General features: G+C 41.3%; 1 protein-coding gene across 3 annotated transcripts in view; it reads right to left on the bottom strand.

Annotated features, from left to right (window-relative positions):
- The window catches only part of pak5 (p21 protein (Cdc42/Rac)-activated kinase 5), a 74,018-nt gene that overhangs the window by 9,709 nt on the left and 42,332 nt on the right, over positions 1-21,977 (bottom strand). For 2 of the 3 annotated variants that reach the window (XM_067572367.1, XM_067572368.1), the window contains 4 exons: positions 7,062-7,901; positions 1,990-2,199; positions 1,250-1,391; positions 976-1,130 (listed from right to left, as the gene is read on the bottom strand). In XM_067572367.1, the coding sequence (XP_067428468.1) occupies positions 976-1,130; positions 1,250-1,391; positions 1,990-2,199; positions 7,062-7,901 (1,347 nt within the window). Of the gene's footprint in view, positions 1-975; positions 1,131-1,249; positions 1,392-1,989; positions 2,200-7,061; positions 7,902-20,775; positions 21,038-21,977 lie in introns of those variants that run through there. The other variant, XM_067572369.1, reaches the window with a different exon arrangement.

Here is a 21,977-nt window from a genome sequence, read left to right on the forward strand (position 1 = left end):
TAATATAAACAAAATATAATTTAATATTTATTTTATTTTATTTAATTAAAATTATTTATTAATTGAACTTTTCCTTTGTCTCATTTCAACATGTTCTGGAGGCTTAAGTATAAAAGGATTACATTCAGAAATTAATAGGATTACATGAAGCAAATTAGTCCCAAACTGAACACCCACTGCTTCACATCTGTACGCACGTGTGTACAATACATGCAGTCATGCCTTATCTGTCTCTCCTTCTCTCTCCTACACACACACACACACACACACAAACACACACACACGATCCCGAAGTACAATCAGTGCAATACTGCTTGGTTCACCTTTCACATTTTTTTTGCAACACAAGCAATCATAAAGTTTGTCTGCAATTATGATTCAATTCAACACGACTGCAAATAATATGAAAGCGGTATAGAGCTCATTTTTCAATAGTTACCATACCGTTGATAGAAACAGCTATGAATAAATTTCCTGCCTAGGGTTTTCAGCGTGAACACTACTTAATTTTTAGTAAATAAATGCAATTATGGATGTAAAAATGCGTTAGTGGTTTGATTTCCATGGATATATGTCAGGGAAATAGAAGCAAACTGAACTCATGTTTTATCATTAATAAGAAAGGTGGCAAGCTACTGAATTAGTGTGAGATCTATTTTTATCTATGTGGCATGAAATGCACAATATTTTATAGTGTTATTTAAACCAGTTTCATCTTTGCTACTGTCGTACTATATGTACCTTGTTTGATCAATCAAAAAATAGTGACCGATGTGGGAGGTGGGCATCATGCCTGACCTACAGTAGCAGTCAAATCCATAATACTCTGTTAAATATTACTCTGTTAAATCTATTTTTGTATAAACTAATAACACCCAGAGAGGCTGGTCGGTGGTAAAATGTACTGCTTTAGGTGTGTGTATTCTTGACATAACTATACTGCAGTTACGGCCCATCTCTGTTAGTGTTTCACACCTCATTAAAGAGCAGCTCTCTCCTCTGCTGTTTCCTGAGGTCCATCTTCTTCACCGCCACCTGCTTGCCACTGTGTTTCTCGCTGGCAATGCACACGATACCCGTGGAGCCCTCGCCGATCTTGATAAAGCTGTCCAGGTATTCCCTAGGGTCGCCTGATGGAAAACACAAACACAATTCAATTTTGATGCAACACCAGAAAAAAAAAAAAAAAATAGAGACGTTTATGTAAAGCATTTCAGTGTTGCTTTCATTTTCGTTGTCAATTTCTCACCTGGGTTGACCACCAGTTGAAGTGCAGCTCTGAACTGCTCATGAGAGACCCTGGAGGGCTGAGTATCAGAGCTGGAACCCCAGGAAGGAGGCGGGTAGGCTCCTGGGGGGATGTAGGGTGATGAAGGCTGTGAGTAGGCCCCCTGGGTGGAAAACACAATCATGCCCAGAGTGAGAGTAAAATAGAGAGAGGCTATAAAAAGTATTCATGTTGTGCTCAGTTTATTGTATTCAGGAAAACCTTCCAATATAAAAAAAACTTTCTATATTTTAAAGGGAGTTTTGAGCTGACAAAAGTCCAAAAACTCGAATTAGTCTTGCTTAGCTTGCCTCAGTGATGCTAAAATCTTTCTAGTCAGGCACCATGTTGAAGTGCAAAGTCTCCACTCAGTAGGTTTGCCTCTTTTGAAGAAGAGGTATTAGTAAGAATCTCCCTGTGATCACTTCAAATTAACTTAATACACAACCATTTAACTAAACTACAGCGACTTACAAAGCATCAGGACACAACATAAAAAACAAAAAGTTGAACATGGAAAATATTATGGGGATATGAGGCTATTGTGGGGTCTCTTATGTGTGATCTTTCTGTTAAATGTATATGAAGAGGAACCAAGTTTAATATTGAATCCTCCGGTTCTACTAGATATTAAACTGATGATTGTTATCGACCATCTGGAGGCTGAATGGAGCATCTTTAAATCATCATTTATATATCTGAACATAGTGGACATACTGTACCTGAGGGGTGTATGGTGGGCTGGGCTGGGAGGGGGGATGATGGTAGGGCGAGGGTTTGTAATGGTGAAAGACAGGGGGGTAGGGAAGGTGCACTGGGGGGTAGCCCGGCGGCTTGGTGTGGCTCTGAGGTAGCTTAAGAGGCCCTCGGGGGTAAGTGTCACCACCCATAACCTGGGGACTGCCGTCACGCGATGGACGCTCGTAGTCACCCTGAAGGAGAGAGCACAAGGACAGATGATTCAGTTCAGTTTTTAAGTTATTAATATACTGTTACAGTTACATGGTGAGAAGTTATTACTAAATCAACAGAGATTTACAAAAACATGAAAATCCCTCCATACACATGCATGACCACACACTCCGTTCCTTGGTGTCAACTGTAAACTGCCAGCTCTACTTCCAGGTATGTCTGCAGGTACATTAACCCTAGACAGATCTAATGGAGGACATTTAGTCCACCGGACAGGGACCATACTTTATCATTAGCACCCCGCAATGCTCCTCAACTACTCCATTCATCAACCAGGAGCAGAGGGAACATCAAGATCTGGGACACACTTCTTCCTTAAGACCCTAGAAACACCTGAGTTTCCTTTAAAGTAGTGTGGGTGCACACACATAAGTACTAGTATATATGAACACACAGAGAGCTTATTTAGAGAGACATATTAAAAGCTGGCTCGTATGACTCAGCTAAACTGATCTGACTCATAATATGCCTGCTGCAGACACACAAACTTTGAGAAGAATCTCAAAACCATGTCTGATGCTCCTCCCACTACAGCACTGCACCAGCGGCTATATTTTTCAGTTTTGATGCTTTACAGTCATCATTGTATTATGCCGGTTTGTTTGGGTTGAACATTGCCTTTCTGAAAAATGACCACTATTCATTTAAAACAGAAAAGAGGTGGAAAAAGGTATTAAATACTAATTGGCACATGTGATATCTGATGGATGGCCAGGGTGGACTAAACATAAACTAACGTGCTGACAGAAGTGGACCAAGCTGCCTCCACCCTGCGGAGACTAAATTAAATTACCTTTGCCACACCTCCTGAAAATGCTCTTTAAACAGCTTTTTTTTTTCTTATAAACTCCCAAGAGACTAAGAGGATAATATAAAACTCTCTTTTATTTGTTTCTCTCTTTGTGACGATCACTCTTTTCCTCTTACACAAAGAGGCACACACAAATACACACACACACGAGCATAGACAGTGCAGGAGGAGGATCCCTGATGTGTTGGGATGGTGTATAATTACATGGTGTGAACTCTTTTAATCAATCACCCTCCAGCAGGTGTGGGGAGGGGGGGAGGTGCTGCTGGGACAGCCCAGTCTCGTACCCCCCTATCGTTGGCCGGCACCGCTGGCTGGCTGTCAGCCAAGGGTCTCCTGATCCATGTTGGTTAAACGCGCATTAATCTGAGTTTGGCAGGGTAATCAACAACCTAACTCAACTGTGAAATTGAATTCCGCGGTGGAACATCGTTCGGCCAGTTTTATGCTAAGGCTGCAGAAAGGGAAAGTGCCGCAACATCAATTTGTCACCGAGAGCTGCGGCACTGAGCTCACACTCGCCACAAAACAGAGAGAGAGAGAGAGAGAGAGAGAGAGGAAGGAAGAGAGAGAGAGAGAGCGAGAGGGTGTGTGTTTGTCTCTTTGTGTGTCTGTGTGTGGCCAAGTCTCGGTGCTGTCTACTGTTACATCCCCACCGGCTTCCAACAACAGCAGGGAAAAAGAAGGATTTACTTCAGTGGTGTGTGTGGGCTGAATGAGGGGAAAAGAAGAAAAGGCAGAGAATGAGAGAGGAGAGAGAGGGGTGGATTTGTTACAAGGTCCATGAGCCGAGAAGAATAGTGATTCTTAAGCTGCCAGATGACTCCTTGTTTTTTCCTTACCAATGCTGCAAAGTCTCCAAACATCACAAGGCAAATTAGGGTGCATTGACTCCTCTGCCAGCACTTCACTATAGCCTATATTCCATTTGATTTCAAAATTGACTTAATGCATCGTACATCAAATCAAATATTATCAATACACCAAATTGATTGAGTTCATATCTTTTATCATTTTTAGCTTTTTGGAATCTTTACATTCCCTGCACATACTGTATATTTCCAGGAGAGAAAATGTGCCTCTTCACGCACAACAGCTCAGAAAGCGGTAATAATAAATAACATGTAAGAAAAATGACCTTCTCCTGCATCACTTCCAATCCTGCTTCTCTTGCATTCTCCGTAGCTATTTTTTTTTTTTTTTGTATGAGTAGCTGTTTACTGAAGCATGCAGGTTAAATGGTTTTTTCATCAAGGCACCCTGGGATCTACATCAGCAAACCCAGTTTTCCTCTCAGCTACTGGACTCGCTGCGTGTGAAGGAGGGATGGTGGAGAGCTGCGATAGTGCTGGAAACTCCTGTGTAACAGGCCTAATGGAGCACTGAAAGCTTTGGAGAATGATATAAAGAAAAGAGAACACCTTACAGATTGACCACGCTCTCTGTGCCTTACCCCTGTCATCTTTTGCCCCCCTGCTACTGTGTAACATATTGTGATTCTGACTTGCACTGGAAACATATGTTTACATTACAGAGCCACTAATGCATGGAGGGTTTGTTTGCTATTGTCTGTGGAGTCTCCGTGTGGAGGTGTCTCCTGGGTGTCCCAGTCTTTCCCACTGCTCCACTAGAGCACATCGCAGGCTGCATCACGCTCTCCTTGGGACAACATACACTACTTACAGTGCAGGTATTTAATAAATAAAGGAAAACTATAAGCTACAAAACTTGGCATCATGGGTAATTTACATAAAAATCAAACTTTTCTCATGTAAATAATAATATAATACTATGCTGTATGTCAGAATTTGCACATAACTTTCATCATCACCTTGAGGTGCTAATCTGAGAGATCTGTTTGTTGTTGGTGACACCATGATACAGTTGACTGTGACATATTATTCTGCTCTTCACTGGTTCCTCTCTCCTTTCTCCTCCTCCTTGGTTCACCACATATATAGCATGTTATCTGCATACAGAATACTGTAGGTAGCCCCTGGCCATCATTTGCAAACATAACATCTTACACCAACCGCTTCTATGCAGATGGCACACAGCTGTGTGAATCTGATCATTCTAAAATCTCATCCTAATTTTAAATTGGCCTAGAGGATATTTAATTGCAATTAAGTAAAAGCAATGTTTCTCTTTGACCCATCAAACTAGCCTCATTCGTAACTGCAACTGTAATTGTCTGTAACTGTAATTGTTAGCGCTAAAAGTAGTAGGAGATGTAATCATACAGTCCTGTGATCTTCTCTCCCATGTTAAAAGTATGAGTGTTATTTCACAGTGACCTCTGATCTATCACATCCTCTCAGGTTGAGAGGATGTGATGAGATTATCAATGTCTTTATCTCATCTTGTCATAACTATTGTAATTTATTCCACTGTGTAATGCAGATGCAAGGCTTCTGCACAAATCAGAAAAAGGAAGATTTGAGTATAAATGACTCAAGTTTGATGCCCAGATTTTGTATAATGCTCTTTTTATTCCTTGCATTTTTCCCCGGTCTTTACTGTTTTTGTACTGCTTCATATAATTTGGTTTTATTAAAAAGAGGCATTTGTTAATGTTAATGTAAATGTACAAGATTATAAATAAAAGTTTTGTGCCAACTTCTCTTAGTCATGTCTACTCTGATTTAATCTAGTTCTGGGATTTTCTTTTTCTTTTTTTGTCACTCTGCTTCTTACTTCTTTCTTTATTCTCTATTTTGCTCATGCCTCTCTCTGTGTAGTCTCTGCAACTCTCTGCACTTCAGAGCTATCTGATTGATGGTCAGCGTGAGCATTAATTAATCTGTGTGCAGAGACAGTGGCTACTGAAGAGGGGTAATTCTCTATGTGGCAGTGCCTGCCTCCTTTGAGGAAGAGTAGATTAACAGCTGACACCATCTATCTGGCAGGAGGGCCAGAAAAAGATGTATTAAGTGACATAGACTATGTTTACATATTCCGTTCTTTGCCCTTATTCTGAAAAAGACAATACTCCTACTAAGTTGTTTGCATGGCTAATGAAAATGAATATTCCACTAAAATTCCCATTTACATGCATCCCTGCATACTCTGTTTATCACGTCAAAATATGGAAAAGGGGAACGGCTGGAGCCGCTTGTGCCATTTTGCTTCTTTGCATCAAAATAGGATTTTTTCGATGTTTTCCAGTGGTGGCGGACTTGTTAGATGGTGCAAACACAGCCTCCCTCTTTCACTCATTGAACCACCTTCTTGAAAAGGTCGGCATTGCGATGTTTGTGCATATCCAAAAACCTGATGATATCCAAGTCTTTCAAAACGTTTAAAAGTAGTTGTGTTTCTCCATCTGACCAGAAATGTGGGCTTTTCTTTTGGGCATGCATCTCTAACCCAGCCTTGCAAACTGCTGGCTAGTTGGTTTGTTTACAACACACAGAGCTGACCATAAACAGGCAAGAGGCCGCGTGTTGCAAACAAACAAACAAAACAAATCCCAATTTAGATGCATATTTCTAAGGCACTGTGTACACGTTCAAAGAATGCTCCTAAATCCCAAATAATATCGGCATATCCCACATGTCTTAATCAAAGATTCGGAATATGCTGTTTACTTGACCCATATCAAATTAGGAATATTGTCATATTCAGAATAATAGTGGAATATTAGTGTGCATGTAAACATAGTGAATGAGAGATAACCAGGAAAAGAGAGAGAGACTGAGCAGAGACTAAATGTTTTAAAGAGACTGCAGGTGGATGTGAGGCACATGTGCCATACATCTATGTAATTTTCTCTGCAATGTTACTACAAGCTTGTCAGGGGTGTGTGGAGCCTTGTGTTAAACCATGTTTCCCAGACAGCCACTGTAATTTGGCAGCTTATATAATACTCTCTGCAGTTTAGAGTAAACACTGACAAAGTCCCTGTCACGATCATTTTTATAGGTGAATGGCAAAAAGAGTACTATAAACTAATAAACAATTAAATGTACTAGAATGCATCATTTTTGTGTTTTGTGATGACATATTTACCTTGGCTAAGGTTTGTGAGTTGGTGAGACTCTCCGAGAGGCGAGGGTAGGTGTAGGAGCTGTACGGGTGGGCCTGAGGAGGGTTCTTAAAAGCCCCACTGGCCACACAGGGGACGTTTGGCTCCTGCAGCCCAGAGCCTGATCGAGATCTCTGCCTTATAGCCGGCGTGGGGCTGGTCTGCGTCACATAAGAACTCTTGGGTCGCTTCTCATACTCGTCCCGTAGGCCACCGTAGCTCCACTCACTGTCTGGGTAGTTGATCTGCTCGCTGTGTAGTGAGGCACGTGATGGCGTGCCTACTGAAGTGTCCCTGTAGTCCTGGCTGGATGAACCTCCCACAGATGCCCGGTAGTAGCCACTGGAGCCGACCCCGCTCCCCACTGTGGAGGCCACCTCATCAGCTGAGCGCCCTTTGCTCTCAAGATAGGTATGGTAGTCTGGAGGAAGCTTACCGTAGTCTGATTTTTGGGGCATGGCGTCAGGGTAGAAGGGGCTGCGTATGGGATGCGAGTGGCCATTCTGCTTGGTGAATCGGTAGTGCCTCCCCATGGCCCAGTCCCCATCTATGGAGAAGCCTGGCTTGCCAGGATCCAGAGAGAAGTCCCTGCTGGAGGTGTCCAGGTCACAGGAGTAGCGGGAGTAGTAGTGGTTGAAGCCATTCTCCTCAGGGGCGATGGGATGACCACTGCTGGAGGGTTTGGAACTGCTTCCAGCCTGGTGGGGGCCTGGTGGGCTTTCTTTACGCAGGGAGTTGGAGCGTGTCACTGAGATGTTGTCAAACTCCTCCAGCAGGCCGTTGATGGATGCATCTTTGGGTGGCCGGTTCCCTCGAACAATGGTCTAGAGGGGAAACAAACACATTTACACTTAGCATACAAGAGAGCCTGTTGTTTGAGAGCTTGATGGAGACAGCCCTGATACTTTGGGTTGCAGCACATTCAATTTCAGTTTAATCATTCTGGATGAAAACTGAATGAGATGAATTGAAATTCCTGTTTAATCAAATCCAGTTAGCAAAAAAAACATAAATATTCAGGCAGGAATTTCAATTCATGTGTATCAGGGCTTTGTGACAAGTATGAAATCAATCATCACTTGCAGTAAATGAACGCTGGTAGTTGTCATCTGAAAGAACGGCAGATATCAGTCCACACAACCATTAGCTGTTGTGAGTTGGGATGCAGCTAGAAAATGCATGGAGATAAATGACGGGATACCTCAGATGCTAAAAAGAAACCAGTGGTGGATTGAAGGAGCTAATTCCTGCCCCATTTCCCTCACAACAGATTAGCTTCATTTTCAGTGGGCTGATCAGGATACATTAATAGTCGTGACGTTTGGTTTTTACGCTCGTGAGGTACATGAGCACACCAGCATGCGCTTGCACACACAAACGCAGAGAGAGCGAGGAGGAGAGGGAGCGAACACCCATGCTCACATCTGCTTCAAAGCAAAGGCAGCTTAAACATCAGGGGTGCTGCTTATCCCCTCCTACCTTGTGTTAAGCCCTTTACACGGCTGTGTCGTGAGTCATGGGGAACTGGTGCTACAGCAGCACTCATTGAACTACACTCCCTTGTGCGTGCACGGGTATGTGTGCACATATTCTGTTTTTGTGGTGTGGACCACGAGGATCACCACTTCCAAATAGTGAAAATCATGAGAGTAAAAGCCAGACACATAGCTTTTATCTACCTGTCTCTCTAGCTCTTGGATGTTACAGGAGACACTGCATTAATACAATAGAAATATGCCGCATGACTGCTGAGTGCTGAGAGGAGGTCCAACTGTAGGGATCATTTGAATTTCAAACTCTTGCATAATCTATATGAGAGCTTTCTGTAATGATCAAACAAAACTGCAAAATACTGTATTTCATTTTGTACATCAGACTGTGTTTCTGTGTTGTTTTACTTGCATTACAGCCTCTGAACACATGAAGTATCAAATCCATATACTGTATCGTAAGTGTACATAACATACAGTAAGGAGTCAACGTCTTGTCATTCGCTGTATTTTGCACAATCCACATTTGTCTTACAAATCTTTGTATGCATTTACACTCAGGCTTTCCTTTCCTCTACTCGCTTTTACCTGGAGCAACATACTTGGTGTGCTTCATGAATTGACTAAGTTCTCATGATATTTTCTGCTTTAAGTCTATTTGCACCTTGATGTTTTTATGGTCTCGGTGGTCAGCTGTTCGATTCCTTCTGTGGAGGCTATTGATAGAAATGTACTGCATACAGGGTACATGGTATGTGTCATCAACAACAGATTCAACAAACAAGCAAATGTCATACTTAGGAGTGAGAATTCGATCTGAGGACTGAAATCATGCCACTAAAATAAATAAAACCTGATCTAAACCAACCAAAATTAATTTGATTCTTCTCTAAATTCAATTTAGAGCTACCAAACAAACCTGTTGTATTGTTCGTCTGTATACTTATAAGTATCTTCCACCTTTGAAGGTGTTTTCTGAACGTTACTCTTGGACAACCGACAGTGTCACATCAGCGAGTTCAAAGACATCCTTTGACAGTACTCACGTCTCGCTGCCTGTCACATAACTGTCATACTTGCCACATGTGCTTGTCACATGTGCTGAGGCAGACTAAGAAAAGCCGGGATAATCATCAGCTCTCTGCAGCATTGTGCTGACAAAGGGATACATCTAGACTTCTTTACTTAGCTACCTGCAAACTGTCACTGCAAACACACTCACTTCCTCTCATCTCATTCGTCTATCGGTGTGTCTACATGCACATTCATACCCTGGTGTCAAGTCTTATCAAGGTTTTGATCATGGTGTTTACATGGGTTGGTTATTCACATCCCTGTTTACATGATCATAACAGTATCCAGGTTTCTGATGCAAGCAGGTGTGCTGCATTTACCACTCTGCAGGATTCAGTTTCTCCATCTGATCATCAGTAATGGAAAATACTTTTGTTTTGATCTCAGCTCAGTCCCATATAGGATCAACAAGATAAATGATCTTGTCTGATAGCTGAATTAAATCTCCCTTTCTGCCCAACTAGGTTCATAACTCCCAGTTAATTTGTGCACACTTACTCTTTAGAAAAAACTATCGAAAACCAGCAAATAGCTACCTACTTTAAATGATATAACAAATGCATTTTCTTGCTCAATCTCATCATAGAAATAAGGCACCCAGTGCAAGCTAATAACAAATGTTCAAATAAATTGTTGGGGTTACCATGGCAACAACCCATTTTAACTTTTAACTTGCTTTTTGTGAAGAGCTGAATACAGTTGTTTCAGACTAAAAGAAAGCTCTCTTCACAAGCCTCTACTATTACTCGGGCTGGCTCTTTCACACATCATCTCTTCCCTTCTATTTTGTTACTTCGTGCACCTCCATTCTCCCTTTTTACACTCCAGTTGCTCCCCTCTGTTTGAGAGCTATTGGCTGTTTGGTGCCGTGAACTGGAACCCAAGGTGAAATGGTCTATAAAAGCAGTGAATAAAGTCTAGCTGAGAGGCTGAGGCTGCAGGACGGATGGTCTTTTAAACAGGCTGGTGAGTGGAAATCGATCATGCTTTGGACAGATGTTTCAGTACATAGACCTGACAAAAAAAAAAAAAAAAAACACTACTCATACACTCTGCTGTTCATGTTGTAAAGCTGCATTTTACTCGAAACAATGCTAATGCAACATTAACGATCAAACTGTGCTCTGAATTTCAAAATGGTGCGCTTTGTGCGAAACCTTAGATGACGCCAAGTCACATCATGTTACGCTACGTGGATGCTGGTGATTCAGAGCTAATTCAATTGGCAGACAACAGTAGGGAGTGTCAGTTATCTAATAAAACATCATCATCTCTATTTGGTTCATAATCAATAAGACTGTGTCAAGGAGCGTGACAGGTACAGGAGATAGAGAGAGTCGGAGAGAACAAGGCTGCAAATGAAACCGAGGGGGTGATGAGAGTGCAGAGGGGAGAGGGAGACAAGGTTAATTGTGTGCCAAATCACTGTCAAACGGTCGGCATCAAGCCTGAAAATCTTTCCATTAATTTGAATTAGGGGGCTGCTACTGGCTTCCTTACCCCCCTCCCCCCTGTCCTTCTCCCCTCTTCCCTCCATCCTTACAGCTCTGCGAGCTCTGTGCACGGGTCGTGTTCGGCGGCAGCTGTGACAGCAGCCATATTTCACCGGCGTGCATCGTTGGCCTGTCCTTTAGTGATAAGCTGTAATAGATCTACTCTCTCTACTCACCATGGCCTGCTCAAGGTAAGCACAAGAGAGAGGAGAGGAGAGGAGAGGAGGGGAGAGGAGAGGAGAGGAGAGGAGAGGAGAGGAGAGGAGAGGAGAGGAGAGGAGAGGAGAGGAGAGGAGAGGAGAGAAAAAGATCAGATGAGAGATGGAAGGGAAGCAGAAGAAATAAAGCATGTGGGGAAGGAATGACCGAAAACAAACTAGGTGGGATGATTGCAAAGTAGAAGAGAGAAAGAAACTCTGAGTTGCAGCTGTGAAGAAAGAGAAAAAGGAATCACAGGGAGGAAAGGATGGAGAAGGGGTGAGGAGGGAGGGAGGGAGTGAGGGAGGCGTTGTAGAAAGGGAGCCATGAAAAATGAGGCTCATTGGGAGATAAGGGGGGATTAACCTTGCTGGTAATGAAGGGAGGGTGTGATGGGAGGATGGAGAGAGGAAGAGAGGGAGAGATAATTAATGAGCTTGCCCTTCCCGTGACTCCTAGCTAGAACCCTGGTTTGGAGGCTGTGCTTCACTGGCTAGCAGGGTCCCGGGACAACTGAGGGGCCAGAGGAGGAGGAGGAGGAGGAGGAGGAGGAGGAGGCAGAGGAGCCGCTCTGCTCCTCTGCTGCATGGCTTGTCTGCAAAGCTGTTGCTTTAAATTTTACTTTAAATTTTTTGCAGACGCATTACAAAATTATAGCAGCAGTCACGTTTGTTAGGTGAATTTTTCTCATTTACAATTTGCTGATACTGGATCGTGGAAATTAGATGACTCTTAGGCTCATGAAAACATTTTAAAATGTACTGACTTAACTGAAAAATGAATAACTGTCAAACTAAACTCATTCTTATTGACATTTTTAAGATGACATTTTAGTATAGCTTGCTTGTTCTTTGTTTACATGAAGATTTTAGCTCTTTATTACAGTAAAGCAATACTCACTGGAATAAGTCAGCAGTATCCAGACACTGTATTAAAGCTTGACATTTTTTGGAAATGCTTTGTCACTTTATTGCTGAGAGTTATATTAGAGGATTAGAGGATAGCACTCTCATAAAAAAGGTATGAAGCTGTAGCTTCATATGAAATTATTGGACATTTCATACAGCTTCATATTAAGCAGGGAGAAACAGCTAGCTTTGTCCAATTTTAGCACACTGTATCTCATTTGTTGTAGTTTTTACACTTATACATGTTTTTTTTTTTAATAAAATGAGGCATACTGTATTCATTAGTGAGCCTTGAAGGTGCTGTTGGGCTTTTTTTTACCTTCGGACAGAGCCAGGCTAGCTGTTTCCTCCTGCTTCCAGTCTTTATGCTAAGCTAATTTAACCGTTTCCTGGGTGTAGCTTCATATATAACTGACAAATAAGTGAGTTTTATTGATCTTCTCATCTAACTCTTGGCAGCCAATCAGCATATTTCACACAATGTTGAGTTATTTGTTTAAAGCTGCAGACTGAAAGAGGCCACATTTTAACCCAACAGATCTTCATCAGGAGAACAGCTAGTTAGTCAGATAGTCAGCTGACCTTGACATCAGTTTGATGTAATCTGTTCTCTGATGAAGACCCAGTAGCTGTCCTGTCTAGTCAAATTCTCAAGGTTTCGTCCTTCATTTTAACCTTTCAGGACTGAATTTAGGAAGTATTTTGAGTGTGCTACAAGAATTGTTTAAAGATATTGGATTTTATTGCCCTCCACAACAACACTTATGTATATCATACATACACACAGAGATTAGAAGCTAACATTTTTTTGGGAATCCTGTCGGTCACCGGGATTCGTGTGGGACTCCCGCAGGATGGGAGTCAATTTCACTATTCATCATGTGACTATGACTGGACGGGAAAAAAGTCAACAGGAGCGGACTGGAATCATAATAACAATAAGTCAGTTTTTAGATATAAATATGCAGTTCGAATATTAATAAAGGCTACTTTATTTATTTTTAGCATAATGCTAGTCGTTCTGTTGTCTTTTTTTACTCTTTTCTGATTCTCTCCTGTCTGCTCTGGTGGCTGGTTGGTTGCAGCCACTTGACAAGGTGTGGTGTGAATAAAAAACTGTGCAGTAGAACACAAAGTAATCTAAGAAAAGCATGGCAAGAACATCAAATCAAAATCATTGCATTGCCTAAAAAAAAAAAAACACAGCACAGGAACAGGATGGGATGGGAGACATTCTTCTGGGATTGGGATGGGACAGGAGTATTTTCTTTTACTCTGTCATGGGATTGGGACGGGACGGGAGTATTTTGTGGGAGTGGGATAGGACAGGAGTGAAAATCCGCTCCTGTGTCACCCTCTATCAGAGATACACACACACACAGGCAGATGTGTAACTCCTCCCCTTCATGGGGGACACATGAAAGCTCATTACCACACCCCCGCTCTCTGCCCTCTTCTGCCCTCTGCTTCTCTCTGACACACACACACACACACACACACTGCAGAGTATCGCCTACTCAACACTCCCACTCTAAACTCTCAGTCCTGCCAGAACACAACCACATAAAAATGATATTTTTGACTGGGACATGTTTGCTGACATGCTGTGATATACTGAAGTACAATGAGACAACATGTCTGATTACAACAGCAATATTTCTCATCTTCCATCCACATCTCGCTTTCCTTATTTTTGTATTGAATCGAAGGCACCATCTCCACTCTGCGAATCTCTTTGTCACGACTCACACTGCAGAGAACAAGCACGCGTGGGTACTTATATGCATGCACACATACACACACGGTCAGCAACACACACCTCTACTACGACTACTACTACTACTGCTGCTTGCTGCTGCTCCTGGAGTGCAGTATCCTTCTGCATCAGTGACCAATTTGTGAATAGAAGCTTATTCACTGCCGTCTGAGAAAGATAATATCAGAGAGCCCTTGAGACAGCAGACAAAGGGACTACTCACGACTCTCCTTTGAATGTCTTGATAAGGACCAAACATTACCTACAGTACTGATTAATGAATGATCAAATAACACAACTACCACATGTGACACATATATGAATAGTTTATATTATTTGTATACAATGAAGCGTCCATCATTCATATGGTGATAAAAAAATAGCTCAGTGTATTATCGTTGCTCTGTATCAGGCTCCTCTCTGATGTAAATGATACAAGACAAGGGCTTGTATCTTTAACAACAATGTATAGTGTGGATTTATAGAGATAATCTCACTCCATTTAGGTAAATACAGAGATTAGGGCGTCTTTATCCTCTAGCTCTCTCTGCTGGATGGAAATGGTAAATGCAGCAAACTGCTAAAACCAAAATGGTATTTTTGCTCCATCATCCAAGGCTCTATTAATAAAATATTTTAAGATAAGGCTACGATGCTGAAAGAGATAACAATGTGAGAAAGTTTCCCAGGTGTCAGTATTTTTTAAAATAATAATCTATTTGTTTTTCTCTGCCAAAAATATAGATAGAGAAACAGCAAAACATGACAGCATCAGTGTCAAAATGGCACTGTACACTCATGACTATACTATTGTATTATATGTATCATAACAGTATTTAGCTTAATATATTGAGAATAATCTCTCAGGTTTTATAAGCAGATCGTATGGGTTACTTGTGGTGGATATATAAAGTTTTTCATGTATAGTTCACATGCAAACACACACACAGACATCTCAATACCGATTCTAACCACTAACCGTAGTTCACATGTACAATGTAACCTGGCAGTGGGAAAAGAAATAAACTGTCTGATTTCCCCTCCTTGTTTGTGGCGCACAGCCCCAAGACCGTTTGTTCATACTGGAGAAGAAAATCTGGTCACAAATATGTAGTTTTTATGTATTTTACTAAAACAGCTGGGCACTGTAGTATTGAGCAAACATGGAATAAACAGGAGTAAATAGTGAATCCGCTGGGGACTATTTTCAGCTGTGGATTAATACACATTTTGTGTGCTTGTGAATGAACAAGACAGTGCACCTGGGATTGACTCAAAATAAACAACAGCGCCCATGTTCATCAAAATGAACATGTCACCCAGTGCAACAGTGGGGCTCACTAATGTGTTTGTAATAGTTTTTGGACAACAATGGACCTCTTTCATCAGATTCTATCAGATTTTGGATACACAGACAAGACAACACTTGTTAGTTGGATCAATTAATTGTTGGTTTTGGTCTTTTAATGGGATTTGTTGACTATAAGACTATCAAATATATAAAAGAAAAAAGGTTTGTGTTGAGTTCAGTATGTTCATACTAATCAAGTCATTTCAAATTAGATTGTTTGATCAGAACAGCAGTTAAGTCTTGTAATGTTTTGGGCTAAATCCCAAAGATTATAAAACAGCCTGTTCAGAATGCATCAATGTAACTGAACCAAAAGTAATAACAAAACATTTTAGTGTCGAGCAATGTCAAAATGAGCCAGAAAACCTGTCTCATGGCAGCAGTGTGTTGTGTGAAGTAAACTGAGAGAAGCTCTAGGTGTCTTGTGCTCTGCCGCTCTCTGCTGGTCTGACTCAGTATTTCAACTCTAAACCAGCACATATATTCTAATGACCGGAAATAAAATGATGTGGATGTTAATTTCACTGATAAAGGGACAGAGTACAGTGAGGCTTCTGGTAATAAGATTCCCTGAGGCACATATCTTGGATCTTAGTTATTAATTAGAACGACTAATCCTGACCTCAAAACCCAGTCGAATACGACTTTCAGATCAGCGCGCAGGCTGACAGGTTGACCCACCTGTATTACTTAGAGGAGGATTTCACGGAAACAGTTTCGCTGAGTTCTTGACATGTTATTAGCTGAACTACAGACAAGGTCTCAGCAAACATGAACAGGATTATTCAAGGAGTGGATTTTGGAGCATTTCCATGATTAATAGGCTGTGAGCTGACCTGTTTCCTCGGGCCATCCTGCTGCCTGTTAGTTACAGTAGCTAATAACCATCATCTCACCATGGTGAAGAAAGGCTGTGCACTGGGGGTTTATAATCAAAGTTGACTTGAAAATGATTCTGATAAAGCCGATTACAATGCCTCACAGCAAAGGTTAGTCTTTGTACACATATGCATGCGTATTTGTGTTTAGGCATAAAAGGATGAAGAAAAGGGGAGTATCGAAGTCTTTGATTGTAACAAAATATTTAAAACATTGACAGTGACAAGACCTTAAGTAGGTTCACCTACATTAAACAATGCAGCGCTGCTTCCAAACACAAGATCATGAGATGAAGCTGAGGGGTCGCAAGATCATTATGAGGGTAGGACTTTTTTTTTAATCTTTGCTTTTAGCTTTTGAAATACCTAATAGTTTAACCCCTTCAGGGCTTATTCAAATGAAACAGCCCCTTTTGACCCTTGCGTTTGATACCAATTGTCAGTCGGTCCAGCACTTTGTTCCAGACTGAAATATCTTAACACTAGTGTAGTCTTCTTTACATCTTATTAGAATATTTATCTGGATTGGGGATTCCCTGTACATCTGCAGAAAATCTGTCTAATCTGTATAATGGGATTAATGTGTGAGCACGTAATTGTTTGTATAGCATTGATTTATGTATTGTGTGTGTTTATGTGTGTCGTTCTGCTGTAGGCCGACTGTGGAGGCCCTTACACAAGCTGATGAGTTTTTATGGCTGTGCTTTTCTCCTTTGACGTTATGCATCCGACCCCCACAGCTCCCCAGCAGGCAGCTCAGACCAGTATGACCCAGTCACCTTTGACCTCAGCTGGGTAGAGTCTCAACTACAAGCTTCAGGATCCATGAGTCACACAGCGGGCAACGCATGGAATGAGGGATGATTTCCAGCAAAATGGATTAGTGGTGGAGGCATAATGAAATACAAACATACAGTCGGACCAAATCCCCTGACCTTAAGCATATTAGTGCAGTAAAGCCTGGACACTCATCTTTTTTCCCATCCCTCTAAGCATTGGCAGATTTAGATTTTCTGCTGGCAGAAATTTCTAGAAAATATAATATAAAGATGATGAGTAGACTCGATAAACTGCAGCACTGTGTTCTTGCCAGCGTGATCAGTTAGGTGATCTGAATGGTTTCTGGCATGGTCTTCCTTTTTCAAGCAGTTTCCAAGTGAATCTGTCACTGTCAGAGAAACTTTCTGATCTAAAGGAGGAGAGAGGAGAGGAGACAGAGAGCAAGAAGAAGGGGAGGGGATCAATTAGGTGTCCCTCAGTTATCTTCTTGTCAACTCTCAGACAGATAAACAGACAGCTGTCCGCTATAGATTAATTACACACCAGCACTCATTAATCTGAGCCCTGTCAGCCAGTTATAGGCCCCTCCAACAAATTGCTGCCCTTACCATCCTCATTCAACACTCACTTTCTACTCTCTTTTCCACTCATTAGACTGCTCTCCTGTTGTCTTTTTTCCCTCTCATTTTTATTCTACACCTGTCGTTCACACACATATATATACACACTTTGATTCTGTATCTCACATCTACAATCTCCAAGGTCACTATCAAAAACAGAGTGAAGGCCTATTTTAAATAGAGAATGAAGTTTACATCACTGTAGAACATAATGATAAACTAGAACCAGAGCAGGTGATGGGGGAGGGACATTAGGATTATTATAGCATGTATTATAGCAATATAATATGGCACATTTAGTCTCTGACTAACATCACAGCTTAATATTGAGTGTGAAAAACAGTAAAGATCCCGAGGAAAGTATCAAATTCAGATGTTTGCTGTCTCTTTTTCCACAGCATGGATACTCTCGTCCTCTGTCATTTTACAATGTAAATGTGCTACATGCTAGCAGCTCTGTGAGGCTGCACATAGGCAAGGCAGGGCTTTAAGCTAAATGCTAACATCAGCATGCTAACATGTTCACAATGACAATGCTAACATACTGATGTTTAGCAGGTATGTTTACCATGTTTACCATCATAGTTTAGTGTGTTAACATGCTAACATTTGCTAATTAGCACTTTACACAAATTGTAGTTTAAAGGCTTTATAGGAATGTCAAAAGATTTGCAGGTATTTAGTCATGAACCAAAGTGCTGGACAAATTAAAAATATGACCTCATGGCGGTGCTAAAAAAGTAAATATCACCAAAGTTATTACAATTTATCTTGAGGGGATCCTGAACTGTACCAAATTTATCCCTCCAATAGTTGTAGAGCATTTCACTCAAAATTAAAAATATAGTTATTGAGATATTTCAGTCTGGACCAAAGTGGTGGACTGACCGACTAACAACAGCCATCCATACAGCTATTCTGCTTGCTTGTTTAAAATTATATAGCATACATACCAGAGGTGATGTTTCTATTCTACAGTCATTTTGGATTTACCACATCAAGTCAGTCATGTACAGTTTAAACTAAACTACTGAAGGATGATTTTTAGCATGTCACATTTTTTAAAATATAATTATTTTACCTTACTTTTTGTAACGACAATATTATCCTTCCCCATTCATAAGTATATGAAAATGATTTTGTTATGAGTTGTCTGGTCTTGTAGATCAAAATAAAATAGATAAGGCTAAAGAATAGTGGCATAGATTAGACTAATGAAACATTTAAAATAATGCCCCTAACATGATGAAAAATGGATCATAGAGTGATTTTCATTCATTAATCCTATAAAAAAAACAGTAAGAGAAGGGTTTGTAAGACACTGAACTGTGAGTTGTAATTTACTATTTGGCCACACGAGGATACTACAGGTCCAGTCATCAAATTATCTCACACCAAGTGTAAAATAGCATCTGCTGATTGAAAGGCAAAGAATGTAAATAATGTTTTGGACCCCATGTTATTTTATATATTAACACCAGCTTGTATTCAGTGATGGTGCTGATTTTTAAATGCTGTGATTCACTTCAGAAGGATGCAAAGACCAACATAAGCACATGAAGGGACAAAAAGAGGCGTATTTATACTCACTCCACAGGACACAAAGTATTAATGTGTTCAAGAAGATTAGGATTTTGAAAAGTCACCCTACAGTTTCTCATCAAGGAACTGGAAAGCACTTCCAATCCATTTTAACTCGCAGCTTTTAATATCTGACACACCAGTCATCTCAAATAAATTTTTCCTGCAGCAATCATTCCCTATTTAAAATTCACAGTCTAAATGTCCTTCCAAAAATCCCACATTCAGACACTGAAGGATGGTTGTTAGCCAGGACATTTTGAGCTGCCCTGGCAAAGTATGGAGAACGTTGGTGAGAGCCAAAATTCCCCTGCTGACTGTGGCTCCGAAGCCTCCGTGAGAGGTGATTTGCAGAGTGTGACTGTGAATGGCAGCCGCGAGAGAAGACAAAGTGAGAAAGCAGAGGAGGAGGAGCAGAGTGGAGAAAGGAATGAGAGAGGTCTAAATCAATGCCATCCACTTCAGCTCAGTGCCAAGAAAGACAGATGCTCTCTCTATCTGTTTGTGTGTGTGCGTGTATGTGTGCCTGCACACGCATCAATCAGGAGTTATTTTCCTTCAAGTCTATTTCTGCTTTGACCAATTTAATCCTAGATCAATGTAAGATGGAATGTAATACATACTGAGTTGAATTTAAATTAAACTTGAAATTAAACGCATATTGATCACAGCATCCAACTTTCATTCTGTCCATTAAGAAGTTGAATGAATGCCATAGTCATTGTGCACTTTAGCACAAATGCGGTTTGGCAGATTTGGAGCAAAGAAAAACTGTAATGTATGTGTGTATCTGCAAATATACTGTACCTGTGCCGGAGGAGGCAAAAACGTCATCAGAGAGGAGACAGACCATCTGACATGTTTGTGGGCTACAACAACTTGTCAAGAGGGGACATATTTAAGATTCTGGATCCGGTCCACATCTGAGCACTTGTCTAGACATCACTCATTCTCAGTCTAGAGAGTTCACTGCGTTGGAGCTCATCCAACATCATTAATACATACTGCAATAAAATGCCGCCTCAAATTAGCAACTCTCTACACATGTCAAAACCATAATAGCCCACCTCCCTATTCAATAAACACGTTTGCATTTCTGCCCCTGAAGCAAGGACTGGGTGACCCTGTTCAATCAGAAACACTATCTCTCTTAGCTCTGTTTCCATATGTATAAGTACAGCAAACCCAGCAAAGCTACAAAAATAACTCTGCCATGCAGCACTTAAATAGCACAAACCTACCCTCTCTCAAGAAACATGAGAAAACAACATTCACTCTGCACAGATATAATTATTGGAATGTCACAGTTCAGTGTTAAAAATGCAGAAAAAATAGAAACAGGTTTTAAACACAGTCTATCTCTGTAACGGTGTCAGCATGAAACCACAGAATAAACACCAAATGGAGCAGATAAAATCATACCTGCACCATCACTGTTTAGTCCAGTATGTTTTCACTGAGAACTGCTGGCAGTGAGACCTGAGACCTGTTGCACAGACAAATCTGCATAGCCAGCATACCAGCATGCAGTCTTGGCTCAACAGAAACAGAAACAGTTGAACACCCTACCTGTAACTGTTTACGAATCGTCTGTGCCTGGGGTTTAAACACCACCGCCTCCTCAGTCATCACCGCTCCTACCACCTGCCTGAGCTCCGGCCTCAGCTGCCACCTCCTTGCCTCTCTCAGCTCCCCAGTCCTGCTGCTCGCTCCAGCCTTAATCCCTGTCGTTCCTTGCCCCCCTGCCATAACAAGTCCCTCGGCCTGGCTGCAGCTGTATCCGAGCCCTCTGCACCCACAGCAACTACCGTTTGAGCGACCCAATGATCGGGTTTCCTGCTCCGTCACCTGCCAAAGAGTTGTTGGGGGTTGGGGGTGGGTGGCTGTTCAGTGCTATCACTGACCCACTGACATTTACAGTAGTGCTGTACCAGTTATCACCCTGTGCATCATGCCCATTGTCACGTGCCGTCATTCTTACTGAGCCATTCCTTTGTCTCAGCCACTCTGATACAGCCTTACTACTGTTTGACCCTGACTAAACGTCCAATGTCCAGATACAAAGATTCAGTGTCATTTAGCTTACTGTAATATGACTTTTACTGTATGGATTAATAGCAGTAAAGAAGGATTTCAAGTAATCTAAGACCAAACTGTTACATTTTGATTTTCACCAAAGCCAAAAAACACTTTTACCAGTGTATAACCACAATGCTGTACCGTTCTAAAAATAAAAGTGCCCACCGAAATCCAAACATTGTTAAATAACATCTATTGGCAATTCACCTTACAATTTTGGGTGCAAGTGTTGCATTATTTCTTCGTCTAATGTGATGTAAGGTTGAGATATTTTGAGTGCAGCTATAATGGGTTTGACAGCGCAGAGATGTTCAGCTACCTAAAATATCACTAGAGCTCTCTCCACCTACACTACCTACAGCACATGTAACCCACAGCTCGATGCAAGAAGTTGAAGCACAGACTCTGGAGGTTGTCAGCAGTCATTTTGGGAAACGTGAGAAATTGCAAAACAGGGGAAGAAAAGGCAGACTGAATTTGACTGTATTTTACCTCTGAAGCACACACTGCACTATGTCTTTATTATTGAATATAATTATGTACTGTATGTACTGACATAAATGCATGCATCCCCCCTACAGCTCTGAACCACAATACATACATAAATACTGTATTAGTGCTAATGCAAACCACTGACGTTCTCACCCTGCATGTCATACTCTCAATTGCCACATGGTTCCCTTCCTGCAACC

This window comes from Thunnus thynnus, chromosome 18, assembly GCF_963924715.1.
Source record: "Thunnus thynnus chromosome 18, fThuThy2.1, whole genome shotgun sequence".
Lineage (NCBI taxonomy): Eukaryota > Metazoa > Chordata > Actinopteri > Scombriformes > Scombridae > Thunnus > Thunnus thynnus.